A 16,742-nucleotide genomic window follows, 5' to 3' on the forward strand; every position below is an offset into this window, starting at 1 on the left:
AGTGGACTCATTCCTATTATATAATTCTTGTTAACAGCTCTAGTTTACCTGTGCAGTCATAAAATGTATGTATGTATATAGGTATCATGTGTATTTATATTTCCAGAAATGAATGATGCCAAGGGCCAAGGAGCAGCACTGCATTTCATAATATACATTGGAAGAAAACCAATTTTAAAATCTGATTAATATTATCTGATCAATTATGGTATTAATTTCAATTGTTTCTTTCAATCAATCCAAATTAATTGTAGCTTACGTGTCATACATCTTTGGGCCAGGTAATTTGTGATATGGCAAATGTGCATGTACCTACACTTGTTTTGTACCATTTTTTAAAGAGCTCACATATCTTTTAAAACTTCTTAAAAAGTTGATACACCTGAATATTTTCTATGCAATCTTGATTTTATGCATTTTTTTTCAGTTCAGTTGAAAATGTTTCTGATTTTTGTGTTCAATATGATCTTTACCGACTGTTAATGCGACCAGATGTTTATAATAATTGTTAAATTCTGCAACCAACAGTTGTTACCACTCTGAATTTTAGTCTTTAAGTTTATTATTTGTGGGTCAGAAATTTTATTTTTAATTGATCAATGCTTTCTTATTTGAACCACCGCTCTGCTTTCATATGCTGTAAATAATGGTATCCCATATTGAAACCTTCTTTCTGTTTGATTTCTTTCTTTATAACAACCAAATGGGGTGTTAGAAACTTTGTATCCACAACAAATCCCTGTGTAGTTTAATTTTAAAAGTTTTAGGATTTGTAGCCTAAGCTTTATATCCTTTCCTTTGATTAGGATGATGGTAGGATCAAAAGCTCAGACCACCAAATTCAAACTTTGTTTTTAAAGCATGCAAATCCAAATACTGGAGGCACCCTTCTCTATTCACCATCAAGATGAATATGATTCAGTAGAAATTATAATTAGTGGGTTTTTAGCGGGTTCGCCGTCGGACAAGTTTAGAACTGTCAAGCTTTCGTCAGGAGTAGCTCTGACTTTTTCAGGACAAAGTACCTAAGAATGAGACATGTAGACCGCCCCTTGTCTACTGATGACTCTGAAAAGAGTCGTTCACTGAAGACTGCCCCTTGTCAACAGAGAACAAGCAGATCTCGCCTATCTGCTAATATAAAGGTTTTGTTGGCTCTGAAAAGAGCCGTTTGCTGAAGCCTGCCCCTTGTCTACAGAAACAAGCAGATCTCACCTATCTGCTGAATTTGTAAGTTTTGGTGGCTCTGAAAAGAGCCGTTTGCTGAAGACCGCCCCTTGTCTACAGAAAGAAGCAGATAGAAAATTATGTTACTTACATGTATACTCCTAAACAATTGAACCTTGCCTAGCTTGTGATTGATGTACTCTGATTGACATGTGAATGACAGTACCCTTTTAGATCACTTTAGTTCACTTAACAATAATGGTACCCATGCCTTTTGATTGGTTTAGAAGATGAATGACAGTACCCATACTTCATCCAAACTCCTGGTCAAAGTGAACACCAAACTAATTCCTATGTGATTCTTGTAGTGGGGTCAAACCTGAGACGAATAATAACTAAAGAGATTGGAACCAATGCACTTTTACCATTGTCCACTGTGAACCATGTCTTACGTGGCATCATTATACAAATACCTCACTCAATTTCTTAAATTAAATTGTCACACTTTCTTTTGTGCAGTCACTAAAAGAACATGCTCAGTACATGCACAAACATTCAAATCTTAATATGAAAACAAATCAAACTCATTAATTTGGAATTGATACACAAAATGGGTCAAAATTCATTAAATTATGTCAAAATGTAATGTCAACTTTTTTTTAAATAGATTTTGACATAATTTTGACATAATTATTAACATTTGATATGTTGATATTTAAAGAGTCCTCAAAGTAAACTTTATCAATCCAATGATATGTACTTAAAGTGTACATGTATGTAGCTGGGATGAAAAGCCGATGATGAATTGAAAATTGTGACCTTTCATATTGAAGATATACAATTTTTCCCCAAAAGACCTTAATTTTTTTTTGTGTTTGGGGGAAATTTTTTTTTTCAATTGATCGTCGGTTTTTCATCCCAGCTATACACTTTAAGTACATATCATTAGATTTATAAAGTTTATTTCGAGGACTGTTAAATATCAAAAATATCAATTTTTAATCATTTGCCATAAAATGTGTATTATATTGCGAATTTCAAAATATCAGAGGGACATTCTTCGTATTCAGAATGCAATTTGATATGTCTGATGTGCTCTCGGGTCCCACAAAAAATACTCTCCATATGTTGCTAGCAGAGCCCTTAACACAGTTAATATTTTTGACAAAGGATGTTGATAACTGTGTGTGTAGAGAATAGCAGACTCACTCCATTGTGAAAAAGCAGGAATAGCAGGCATTGGGCTGTTCCACTTGATATCAATACACCCCATATGGAAGACATGCCCTTAATCCCCACACAGGGAGTGCGATTTTCAAATGGAGTCACCCATTCAGTGTTGTCTGCTCCAAAATGGGTTATGCACAAATCAATTGTAGTCCCGGCCCCCCGGGGGCCAGGGATAGCGGGGACCTACCCGGGGATGTAATTTTGGAAACTGTTACAAACATGTTACAGTCCCGGCTTAGTCCCCGTAGGGCAGGGCACTATTTCTGTGTACATCCCGGGTACATCCCGGCCAAGTCCCCGCCCCTAGCCCCGGGCACCATGTTCAAGTCCCCACGAGTGTTTCCAAGATACGACCCGGCACAGTTGTTAATACTCTTCTGTACACTCCCGGGATAGATCCCGGCCTGTTTGAGAGGCATTACATCCCCGTACACTCCCCCACTACGTCCCCGCACTGTGGGGACACATTGAGCTGTTACATCCCCGGCCAAGTCCTGGCTCGGACCCCGCTATTGCCAGGCCCCTGGGGGGCTGGGACTACAATTGATTTGTGCATTATTCCAGTTGAAATCCATACACCCCATATGGAAGACATGCCCTTAATCCCCACACAGGGGGTGTGAATTTCAAATGGGGTTATCTGAATGGATGACTCCATTTGAAATTACACGCTATGTGAGAGATTAAGTATTTTTCTTATGGGGGGTATGAGTTAACTGGAATAGCACATTCTTTGATTAGTCACCATTTTATTTGATTGATTTTGTTCACAGCGTTGCTACATTGTGTTCTGACTTGATGTAGTTTGATTAGTAGTGTCGTGTTATTAATTTATGTTCACTAAGTTTTGATGTTGATATGATTGTTATGATCGCAGCAATATTGATCAGTATGATAGATGTATAACCAGCATGATTCTAGTTATGATGATAATAGTCCCTTTATTACTAATAGGTACCGACTTGGTGTAGAATTTAATCAAATTTTGATGAATGTAACAACCAGTATTCACACACTACAATCAAGTTTTTATCTCAAAATGGGCCAATTTTGGCAAAAAAAAACAACAATTTCATAGAGAATTAATGCACTCAATCTGCTTTTTGCTGCATCCAAATGTTGACATACAGCCTTAGAGGGATCACTGGTAACCATGGTAACAAGAGTGTTGCCGTTAGTTATTATCAAAAATAAATATCTCAAAAAAGTAACTACCCCCCTGGCCATTATTCAAAAACAGGTGATTGTATTACAAATCTGTAAAATGTGTTGGAAGCAGAATTTTTTTCTGCGCATTTTGACACCTCATTTGTAGCAATTGTCTGAATATTGATGTCAGAGCGTAAATTTAAATCAATGTAACCCAAGATTTGAAAGTTGCAGTAAATTCTATTGGTTTGTTTTCAGTATAATGGAAGGAAATCTGTGTAGAGTTTTTGTATTGTTGTAAAGTGCAACTTTCAAATCTGGACCTCACTACATTAAATTGACCGGTGTTTTATTGTTTTCTGGGCTATCGTATCAAATGAGGTGTCAAAATTAGCAGAAATAAATTCTGCTTCCAACGCATTTTACAGATTACTATTACAATAGCCTGTTTTTTTAATAATGGCCATTATTTAAGGGGGGTTAGTTATTTTTTTGAGATGTTTAGCTATTTGTCAACACAAAATCAGATGTATAAGGGAAACAAGATAGCCCTTAATCTTACTGGTCTTATGTCCATGCATATGGTGTTTGATTAGATACACGTTTTTTTAATTTTTAAGATTTAATTTATAGGAAAAATTATCAATTTTAGGATTACCCCAGCACATTGCCTTTCCATGAATAAGCAGACAATTATTAAAAAAAATACGCTTGTGATTTCAAACCTTGCATTTTTTGATGTTTAACTTTTATTGTCTGATAATGTGTGGTCCAATGCTGGTACAAGATGGGGCCGATATTGAGAACTTCTGATTTATTGAAGCAATGTGTTACAAAGCCCATGCCTAAGTAGTCAATTTAGCTAGAATGCTAGAAAGGTCAATCAACTCCATATCTTTCTATCTGGCATTCAAGCAATTTGACTTTATAGATGCTTAAAAAACATGAATATCTGTTCTTCTTTTGAATCATTTTAAAGTATCCCTTGAATTATTCAGACTTGCAATATCATAATCTCAATTCTGTCAACTCCCAACAAGCCTCATTTACTCATGTTGGGTCACACATTAGAAATATTCAGAATGCAATCATACAGAGAATAAAATGTATTTTTATATTTTGTTAAAGCCATATGAAGGTACTGAAGTAATGCTATGGACCAATCATAGAGTGATGGAGTGGTTGAGATCAGTGGATTTATCAGAGTATGCACCAAACCTTAGAGGCAGCGGTGTACATGGATCTTTAATGGTAAGAGGTAGTCTTGAGTGTTATTGTGTTATCCTCCTTAATGATCTGCATGCTGGCCATAGGCTTCAACATAAAAAATCCTAGATTTGAGATATTTTCTGAAAATATCAAAAGCTATCTTAAGAACCACTGAACCAATACTAGGCTTGTTTGTACTCATTTTAATGCATTGTTCATGCTCATTCCAAATATGGTCATGAAAATGTACATTTCTGAAATTTTTGAATTTTTAAAAAAATTTTGAAACAGGTTGTCTGCAGTTGACGCCCGCGTAAAGCAGTCTGATAATAGCAGGCCCGTAACCTGTGTAGGGAGGGGTGTGGATTTTCCAAATGCAGACCTTTTCAAGAGAAATCTTCATTCTGCCCAAAGCAGACTTTTACCCCCCTCTACAGTGGATTTTTAGAGTCTATATTTTAGACAAATTTCACTGAAAGTTCATGAATTGGGGGTATATTTATCTAAAATTGTTTACATTTTTAGCCAAGTTTTGCTGTTTTTGACAGATAACATTAGCAGATAGGTTAAACTAGGATTTGTGACCAATGATCTGTCGGAAACTCAAGGTCCTATATACATATATTTGTTAAATTTTTCATATAGGATTTGAGTAATTATAGTGCATAGCCCCATTAGCATGTGCAGAAGTTACTGTGAAATATCAATAGCCTGGGTCTTTGTTATGGTATTTACAAAATGTTAAAATAATGTTGGAGCAAATATATCACATTATATTCATGAGGTTATGAATTGTGATTAAAGGCTAAAATAAGTACAAATGTCTGGAAAACATTGGCAACTAAATTACAAAATATTCTCCAAAAATGTTTGCCCAAAATATTTTACAATAACGTAAATTCACTGTCTGTATAACCCAACATTTAAATGTTATTAAATAAACATTTTAAGAACATTTTGCGTTTGCTGGGATGTTTACAAAATATGCATGTGTTGATAATAACTAGCGCTACAGTAGCATTATATTAATTTTTAAGTAAAATGCTGAAACCTATTAAAATATATCCAAATGTCCAAGAAAGTTACTGAAATTTTTTTGGAGCCAGAACAGGTAATAGCAATGTGTTTTTTGACAAATCACAGGCTTTTATGTGCAAGTCTCCCGGAAGGTGGTACTACACCCCCTGATAAATTTTGTGATAAATTTTGCATTTAAAAAATAACTACACACTGCCTATGCGAAAAAGGCATGGTTGAACTATGGTTAACCATGGTCAACCATGGTTCAACCATGCTTTTGAAAAATGGCACCACGGCCAGAGACCATGGTCAACCATGGTTAACCTTTTGACCATGGTCTATCTAAAGTGACCATGGTCAACCATGGTTAAAACTTAGCATGTTTGACCATGGTTGAACCATTGTCAACCATAGTTCAACAACCAGGGTTTTGACCATGGTCAACCATGTTTTTGACCATGGTCAACCATGTTTTTGACCATGGTCAACCATGGTCAACCATGTTTTTGAAAAATGGCACCACGGCCAGAGACCATGGTCAACCATGGTCTATCTAAAGTGACCATGGTCAACCATGGTCAAAAATTTGCATGTTTGACCATGGTTAAGAAACAATAGCAATCAAGGAAGAAACAATAGAAAGAAACAATAGCAATCAAGCTTAAACTTTAAATTAGCACCCGATAGAGGGCAGGGCCTGAAGAATGAGGGAAATTATGGGGTAATATTTAACGGAATAAACTGCATAATCATATTATTTAGATTTATTCCGCTAAAAATCTTATTTTAACTTATCAAATTACTAGTTTTTATATTCTATGGTGTCAAATATTTATTCACAACGTTGTAAATACGCATTAAATACGATTAATAACAACAGAGGGCGCTTTTTCTCATTCACTACCCAGAGTCAACCATGGTCAGGTGAGGTGATGACCATGGCTGACAATGCTCAGCCATGCTAAAGCATGGTCGACCATGGTATACTTAAAAGTGACCATGGTCAACCATGGTCAGGTGAGGTGATGACCATGGCTGACCATGCTCAGCCATGCTAAAGCATGGTTGACCATGGTATACTTGAAGTAACCATGGTTAACCATGGTCAGGTGAGGTGATGACCATGGCTGACCATGCTCACACATGCTAAAGCATGGTTGACCATGGTATACTTGAAGTGACCATGGTCAGGTGAGGTGATGACCATGGCTGACCATGCTCACCCATGCTAAAGCATGATTGACCATGGTCTACTTGAAGTGACCATGGTCAACCATGGTCAAGTGAGGTGATGAACATGGCTGACCATGCTCACCCATGATAAAGCGTGGTTGACCATGGTATACTTAAAAGTGACCATGGTCAACCATGGTCAAGTGAGGTGAAGACCATGGCTGACCATGCTCGGCCATGCTAAAGCATGGTCGACCATGGTATACCATGGTGACCATGGCAACCATGGTTGACCATGGTCAAGCCACCATGGCTGATCATCGCTGACCATAGTTAACCATGGTCAACCATGTTTTGACCATGGTTGACCATGGTTGACCATGCTAGCACGGTTGACATTTCGCCTAGGCGGTAACAAAAGTCATGTATATTATAGGGCAAGGAATCCAATTACTTCACTGAAATTTCAGTGATTCAAGACAAGTGGTTCATTATATATGTTAAGAAATGAGGTACATTCTAGCAGTACCTCTTTATCATAAATAATGTACCGCTTGTCTTGAGTCACTGAAATTCCAGTGTAGTAACTGGATTCCTTGCCCCTATAATATACATAACTTTTGTTACCAGTGTGTAGTTATTTTTTGATTAATATGCAAAAATAGTCACAAATTTATCAAGGGGTGTAGTACCACCTTAAAGGAGGATTTCGTGATCCTAGCATCCTCTTTTTATGACATTTTTCAGTAGATATCCACGAAAAAAGCTTATTTCCAAAATTTCAGTTGATTCCGATTTTGCGTTTGTGAGTTATGCATGATTATGTGAATTACACTGCTCCATAGGCCACTGTTGTAATTTCGTTCTGGTATCACCAGAACGAAATTCAAATTTGACGTTATTTTTGCTAAACGAATTAATCTGCAAGAAATTTCTGGTACATAAACATTATGTAGGCAGAGGTTTCCAGTGGTATAAAAATCTCAACTTTTTTGGAAAAAAGTGGGGGGATAGGCTGTGGATCACGAAATGCCCTTTTAACTTAACATTTGCTTGTTGCTATATCCTTCAGGTTTTGGAACCCAGATTCACAGCAGAAACCCTGGCAGCGTTATTGTCTATTCCAAGTAGCAAGACACTTTTAAGAAGACATCTCAACACACATTTTGTATCCTTGGTTGGTATTGAAGTACAAGCTTACAAGCGAGAGATAGAAAGACAACCCATGTATATACCACTCAACTCATTAGCCAAGATCAAGGTGAGAGTTAGGGGTGTAAATTAACGGTTATTTGTCTAACCGTTTAAACGGACCACAATCCGGTCGGTTAACCGTGTAAACGTATGTTAAAAAAAAATGATTTTTTTTTTTGTGGCCTACTTTGTGACTTTTGAAAAGGGCAGTTTTTGCCTTCAATTTAGGCTCATTCAGCCCTGAAGTCATGGAAATCTCTCATTTTCACACAGCACTTAGTAAACAGTCATATGATTATTTCTCAGTTAGTTTTATTGGTACAAAGTTTTATTCTACGATATTATGACGTAATTTTGAGAGGGGGACTTACTTCTTTTGATGTGTTTATATCCATGCAAGATGATCTGCGAGTGGTCGTCTTTTTTAACCAAATATCAGTTCATTATTAATTCTACAAAGTCATTCTCACCATTTCTGTCAACAGCCAAGGAAGAAATCTTTTTCAGCTCCTAAGAAACGCCACGGTCGCATGGATGAGATGGAAGATTACGTGTGCCCCATGGATGTGGAGCTACCGCCATGTTTGAGGCCTAGGAGTGCCTCTCTGGACCAACAACAAAATGGCTCGCGGCCTGTGCCAAGTTATCGTGTGGAGGTACGCAGTGCTGACATGTTTCACGGGCAGACAAATGAGGTATCTCGATCCACTCCAAACATCAGTGGCGGCACCCAATTTTTTTCCCAGGGGGAATGGGGCATGAAAATTTTCATTTTGCATATTTCTCCCTCCCCAAAGAAGTAGAATTGTCTGATTTTGATTGAGGGACAATTAGGGGGCATAGCCCAAGTGTGGGGGAATGTCCATCATGGCCTCCCAGTGGCGCCGCCACTGCCGAACGCATATTGCTCCTAACATTAACAGCAACATTAACAATACACGCTGGAGATACAGGCGCGATCACAGGTGGTGCATCTGTAGGTCACGACTGCACCCTACAAAGGCTACTACTGTCTTTAGGAAGCCAAATGGACTAATAGTGCTCACACATACTTTTTATTTTTGGCCCAATGTTATGTAACATACTTTTGGATTGCAAGTTCTGCCAAATAAATGTGCACTGCCAGATAACACCTCAGTTGTAATGTCAAATTTTGATATAAAATTGATGGTTTGAACCAATACACAAATTTATTGTCGAGCTATGAGTTTTAAAATATTGGGCCGAGACAAAGTCGAGTCCAATATTTTTAAACTCATAGCGAGACTCAATAAATTTTGTATTGGGTGAAAAACCATCCAATTTTATCATTATTATGTTTTCAGAATCTTTTCTTGGTCAAAACATGACTTTTGGTCAAAATTGTGATTTTTTTGGGTCAAAAATGTGATTTTTTGGTCAAAAATGTGATTTTGGTCAAAAATGAGCAAGTCAAAAATGAGCAAGTCAAAAATGAGTTTTGGTCAAAAAATTGTAGAAAACAAAATTTTGGGGGAAAAAGTGAGCCTATCCAACACAGTCCAAGTGTTGATTATATTGGACTCTTCAACTCTGTACAAAGTATAGGAAGGAAGATTCTGAGAACATAATAATGACATTACTTGTGTGAGTATCTTACCTACCATTGGGCTATGCCATTTAAAATCCACACCACCCCTGTGAAAGATTTTGGAAATATCTTCCACAGGGGGAGTATGAATTTTGAATGGAATGAACTCATTAGGCAGTTCTGTTTGAATTCCATACACCCTCTTGAGAAAGATTCAATTTGAATCTTCCACAGAGGGAGGGTGGTTTTCAAATCAAGTTGGCTAATGTGCGAATTCCATTTGAAATTCATACCCCCCTGTGGAAGATATTTTCTAAATTTTCAACAGGTGGAATAGCGCATAAAGTATTCCTGCAATCCAAACTAAAAGAATTAGAATAGCAGTTCCTTGCTATTTTCTGTAGAAGTGACGTAATAAATCGGATTAACTACCATAGCAATATAAATACAATTTTGACTATATCGCCCTGCACTTCAAGCAGGTTGCACTCATCACCTGTGTATGTCTGCAATCATAGATTGAATACAATATTGCTCTTTTCAAAGATACTAATCTTACAGGTGCGAGTGAACGGCATGCTATGGTTCAATGCATAGGTACCGTGTGAACGTTGTACTGCAGGGCGATATAGTCAAAAATTGTATTCATCTATTGCTATGGTAGTTAATACGATTATTATGTCACTTCTACAGTGAATAAGTAGCCCCTTTGTACACCCCATGCAGGTAAGTCTTGTGCAAATAAGTCAAGACACAGCATATATAATACACGCTAGCCATCAACATCCCATTCATTAAGGAAGCTAACATCAGTTTTAGATTCTAGGCTGAGCATACCTCAATTTGTCTCAAGTGTGTTCATGTTTATTGGTCAGGTCTTGTTTTAAAATTCAATAGTGTGTTTGTTTTGATGTTTTGATAAATGATGATGTCCCCATTTGCTTATGCTAACTAAAAAGGTCCTAAGAAGGAAAAGTCAACCTAAGATAAATCCCCTACTACAATGGGGAATTATCTCTTCACTCCTTTGTGCCACAATTCAACTTAGGTGAAGTTAGGTCACTAAAGGATTTAATTTAGGGCACTTCTTAGGACACCACTTCACTTAACAAAGGCAATTGCTTCACTTTTAGGACAGCCACTTCACTTCAACTTAGGAGTGAAGTGTTCTAACTTCAATTCCTTTAGTGACCTAACTTCACCTAAGTTGAATTGAGGCACAAATGAGTGAAGAGATAATTCCCCCATTGTAGTAGGGGATTTATCTTAGGTTGGTTTTTTCTTCTTAGGACCTTATAATGTGGTGTTTAATTGGAATAAATTGTATGTTATAGTGATGATATTTCATTGAGTATCGGTTTATTTTTCATACAAGCTCAATTAATGGTTTGTTTTGTTGACTTGCAAGCTGTTTGGTTGACATAATTTCAAAAAATCCCTGCATTATCAAGTATGAATCTCTGCAAGTTTGCCTTCAGATGACAAATAAACTGTCATTCACAATACAGTGTTGACCCTTGGCACAGTCACCTCAAAATGAGTTTCAACCCTCAAAGTGTTTGTTGCATGTGGGCATGCCTTTCGTACGCATGCTTCAATTACCTATGGCGTACTCTTTGAAAAAATCCTTAGTTGCTAGAAAAGCACAATAAACAAATATACACTATTTGCACATATGTTTGCACAAAGAACCTTGTTTTGGTAGCAAGATGGCAGATCTGTGCAAAGGGTCAATAGACCTTTTTCCCTCTATCCCACAATGCACTATTCCAGGGGGGTATGACGTAGTTCATTAACCTCATAGATCGTGTGCATCCGATGGTCTTTGTAATTATTTTGTCTTAATATGGCCATACTGATTCCATATAAGCGGATTATCGTAAAGGCCATCGATGTTACTAATTATGCAATTATTGAATACACGAGTGATGCAGTTACGGAGCGATGCAGAACATCTGTGTAAGAGATTGTGTTTACATTTTATTTTCATCTCCGAAAAAAAGTGAAACGGACACCGGTAAAGTATCACTGCGTGTCCCGTCATCAGTTTTTACCATTATGTCTATAAAATGTATACAAAGTTAGGTTTCAATAACAGGAAATTTTTTTTTTTTTTTCACCATGTCCATAAGGCATAGAAATGTTGTTTTTAGCCCCCGAAAGGTATTAGTGATCGGGCGCCATTATCGTGATTATCGGGGATTCCTTTTTTGTGATGAAGGCACCAGCCGAAATGTCTGTATTCCAGAATGTGATGAACATAACTCTGTACTCCCCCGGGGAGATGATGTATTTTGCGACACTCATACCCCCCTGGAATAGTGCATGATGGGAAAGAGGGAAAAAAGTCTATAGTAGTGCTAGGAAAAGAAAAGGTCAATAATACGTTCATTAATATCTGTCCCCTTTTCAGGCAATGGTTAAGGCCCAGACCCAAGCCTTTTCCTAGATATCTTTAGGTCAATTAAACTATTGGAAAAATGTATGATATCTCGTCAGAAAAAAATTATTGGGAGTAATATGCAAACAGCCACTTGTCCTTTGCAGGGGTGTGATTGGTGCTTTTGAAAAAAAACCCAAGGCAATGAAATTATGAAGCGGAGCTCTCGCCTGTTATGCGGGGGGTCCAGGGGCCGCTAAGGGCCCCTGGGGGTCCAGGGGCAACGCCTGCTGGGGGTCGAGAGGGCGAAGCCCCCCGAAGCCAGAGGGGTTTTACACACTTGAGCACCACTGGAGATGCAATTTCATGGGGTAAAATGCAAAAATGAGGAACTGTTAAAATACTTCAGTTTATAGTATAAAAACATTTATTATCTGTGAATACATACTTCCAGTATCACATCATTCACATACACATGAAAAATTGCATCACCATTTTTGCACAGTACAGTGTGTCTATAAATCATCCAGTCAGGGTTCTAAGGAATTTTCATTTTAAAATTGGAGATTTTCTCATATCCGGAACAGAAAATTCTGGAAATGTGACATCTCTGTTAAGCATTTAGCTCTTGGTCCAGGGCCACTCCAAAAGCGGGAAAAAAAAAAATAAATTTGAAAATCCGGATTTTTTTTTTTTTTCTTAATCCCAAAAATCCGGAAATCCGGAAAAATCACACCCCTGCCTTTGTGAAAACATACTCCAATGAGAACTAAGTAGAGCCATCTAGATATAATTCTATTACCCCACGCACCCATTATTCAAAATCGCGCACTGTGATTTGTTGAAACGCGCCACGTGAAAGACCATTAATTAGCAATAAAGTGGCCAGGGCAACAAACTTTATGTTCTTCTCGCATCACAGTGCACAGCAAAGCGTGATGCAGTATATTAGCGTAGTTACGCATTCTCACGCAGAGCATTTCGCGGTTACGCTGCTCTGCAATACTCGCTATCACTTACGCTTTGGCTACGCGTACGCGCTCCACCTTGAGGTAAACAACTTGAAATAAAAAAAAAAAAAATGTGATACTTTCTCTTTAAATCGCACTATTTTGTGGTAATAGAATAGAAATAAAGGGTGCAGCATTATCCTTTACACGGCAGTAAAAACGTTTAAATAATGGGTTTGGCTGCGCCTCATCCATTATTTACGTTTTTACTGCCTCGGACACATTATTTTCGTGTAAAGGATAATGCATTACCCTTTATTTCTTAAATATACCACCCTGTGCCTATTAATAAATTATGGCTCTTGATGGAAAATACCCACAAAAGAGCCAGTTGAAATCCATACACCTATGGAAGACATGACCTTAATTTCCCACACAGAAGGTGTAGATTTCAAATTGATTCACCCATTCACCCCATTTGAAATTCACACCCCTATGTGGGAGATTAAGGTCATGCCTTCCATAGGGGTGTATGGATTTCAACTGAATAGCCCAATTTTGCCAAATATGTGAGCTGCATGCATTGTAATAGGTTATTGTTCCTGAGCTTTGTGTATGCACCCTGTGTGTTTGGATGCTTGAGTCGATCCTGTTATTTTTGTCAAAAAGCAACATATTTGTATAGATAAAATTAATTCTATGTATTCATGTGTGTTTTGTACAGCAGCAGCAGAATGGTGGCGGCGGTGGCGGTGGTAACCATGGTAACCATGGTAACAGAGGGGAGGTACGTGTGGAGGAAACAGCTCATCAAATTGGCGCATTCTCACAGGAAATTAACACACTTACTGTAAGTATTCAATCATTACAGGTTCCCTCATGCATGGTGTTATAGGCCAAGTGCAAATATATACCCAGCAAACACACATCTTTAATGCTCTGCGTGCTAGCTATGCGCTTCATCAACGGAAAAAGTTCAAGTTTTGAAATATTTTCTTAAAATATCAAGAGCTATCTTAAGAACTACTGAACCAATACTAGGCTTGTTTGTACTCATTTTAATGCAATTTTCATGCTGATTCCAAATATGGTTATGAAAATCTACATTTCTGAAATTTTTGAATTTTGATTTTTCAAAAATAATTATGTCGACTGCAGTCGACACCCCCGTGAAGAGAGTTAAACTGTTATCAAAGTGTTATAGACGTTTTATAAACATGTTTTAATCAAAATGTTTTAATAACATTTTTATCATGAAAACATTTATCATGGAATTTATCATGAAAACGCTGCAACGATATTGTCAATATGTTGTCAAAATTTTGTAAATAGTGTTTGGCAAGTTATCTGTAAAACATTTTGTGTTTGCTGGGCATATGTTGCAAAATGGGGCTTGAGAGGAAGTAGCTGGTTGTTGTTTTTTTGCCCATATGACATTTTATGCAATTCTCGCGTTTCACAATATGATGCGCCGCCAGGGGTTGCTTTTGGCAGTCAAATTTTCGACTCCAGAGTCGACCTCGCCGTTCTAGCTGCTATTGAATTTTCACGCGAGTGTGATAATAAATATGTTGAAAACAGCTCCACGAAGGATTCCCTGTGATCATTAGACGGAAAAAGGATCTACTATAGTTGTAAATTGTTGTTTTAGTGTGCATTCGCATGTAATTGTAACATCATTATAATGACATTTAAACCCACAATGATGCATGTTCCTGTATTGTATTCATATTACGTGGGCTTTGGATGTCGACTCATTTTCCCAGGATGCACTGCGTATTTTGGCCTCGACCCAGCGATCGCTGGAGGCGCATCGTATTGTGAAACGCGAGAATTGTATGTATTTTTATCCACATCAGTATTGGATTATCTTGTTTTGGACTTGGACCTTTGTTTTATTAGGTATTTCCCCAATTTTTTTAGGTTTAATATGAAATGGCCATTCTCATGCATATGTCTTGGGAAAACCAGGAAATAAAAACCTCATGATTTCCACCTGTCAATTTTTTAATTGGAAGGAAGCTATATGTAAAGCATGTGTAAAAATGATGACCTATGTCATGGACAAAAATGGATCTTGTTGATCAATCATAACATCAGAGCACCCAGTACAACAAACTTAATCTTCAATCTTTTATCATGAAAATGTAAAAAATATTGCAAAATGTACTAGAAAACAAGAAAGTGTTCATGTTTTGTTTATTATTAAAAATTATGAAAATTGGAAAAAAATTTTGTGCAGGAACCCTAATTTAACCGAATTTGTTCAGTCAAAATTACTGAACCTTTTGCTCAAATCTGCCGATTTTATATGCATACAACCATTTCTGTCAAAATCGATCCACTTTCGGCCAAAAATCAGCTGATAATAGAACTTCTGGGTTCGTAGAACAGGGTGTCTTTTTTCATTGCCTAACCTCAAACCAATATTCTAAACCTTGCCATAATCTTAAGCTTAATGCACTATTACACTTACTGGCAGAGAAGAACGGCACACTTGTTTACATTATGAAGGCGTACAAAGTATTAACACATAAAGTGGGGCTCTGATTGGCCAATGCAATCGTCTCACAATCATAACAACAGACTAGTAATCTGATTGGACGTTTATACGTCAAAGCATTGGTTGGTGCAGAGCAGCACTCATGAAGGGAACATACAGACCCTTGTATGTCACTCATTAACAGAGCCTTCACGTCGACGAGAGCAAGAGAACCATTCTTTTCGGAAAGCCAGTTTAGAATAATGCCATTCTCCCGTGAATATTAATGACATGTGATGTTAATGAAATCGTATTTTGAATTCTTCTACAGAATATGTTAGCCAATGACAACTTTGGTGACAGTGGTACACATGTATGAGAAGAAAGTAGCACGCAATGCAGATAGATGCACCATTTGGTACTGAACGCTTGCAATAACATTACAGGTGGTAGATACACAAGGCAAGAGGCTTATGCGTCGTACACTGGAAACACTCAAACATTACAAACTAGCGCACAAGATCAAATTCATGATGCTTAAGCACAATTCTTATTACAGGGGAACGAAGAACCACGCATCGCACACTAGCACATTTTAACATATGAAAATGCATTGGAACATAACATGCATAGGCAGATAAATTTTGAACGCTAATTGGAATAACAGGTGAAAGATACTTGACACTGCACTTTGCACTGGAGACGTCAAACCGTTTTCATCCTTTATGATGCACACAACTTCTGCAAAGCAAGCTGTAATACCGTATTCTCTCGAATTAAAGCCCCCATCAAATAAACGCCTCCCACCAATTTTGTCAAAGAAACTGTTCCATAAATGCTGTCAAAATACCATACAATACATGTATCTGTATTTTCAAACATATGATCGCGGAATTCACAATATCCAAGTGAGTGGCCATTGTTATAGACAGTATTTGTAGAAATTCCTTATTGTTTGTGGAGCACCGCATCACTGAAAGACAGTACTTAAGTTTGTTCGGCTTATATAAGGCGGAGAAAATAAGACTCATAACACTGTATTGATATAGAATGGCATGCACGCTGTTGGGCTTAGCGCTTACGCTAGGTGTGCGCTGCGTTGTGCGTGACTAGCGAACGCTATGTTAATTTACGCGCGCGCGAGTTTGGACTTTATTGACACGCGCAATAACAAAAGCCAAATAATTTCCGCCTTATATAAACCGAACAAACTCTAGCAGTGTTTTTAATGGGATTTAT

At 37.5% G+C, this 16,742-nt stretch overlaps 1 protein-coding gene across 1 annotated transcript in view; it reads left to right on the forward strand.

Annotated features, from left to right (window-relative positions):
• Positions 1 to 16,316, forward strand: part of LOC140155486 (liprin-beta-1-like) — a 167,218-nt gene extending 150,902 nt beyond the window's left edge. Inside the window, 5 exon segments of the mRNA XM_072178353.1 lie at positions 4,675 to 4,797; positions 8,021 to 8,209; positions 8,628 to 8,837; positions 13,746 to 13,871; positions 15,835 to 16,316. Of these exon segments, the coding sequence (XP_072034454.1) occupies positions 4,675 to 4,797; positions 8,021 to 8,209; positions 8,628 to 8,837; positions 13,746 to 13,871; positions 15,835 to 15,882 (696 nt within the window). The 3' untranslated portion in view covers positions 15,883 to 16,316.
• The last annotated feature ends 426 nt before the right edge of the window (positions 16,317 to 16,742 follow it).

The sequence above is a fragment of the Amphiura filiformis genome, chromosome 6 (assembly GCF_039555335.1).
Source record: "Amphiura filiformis chromosome 6, Afil_fr2py, whole genome shotgun sequence".
Lineage (NCBI taxonomy): Eukaryota > Metazoa > Echinodermata > Ophiuroidea > Amphilepidida > Amphiuridae > Amphiura > Amphiura filiformis.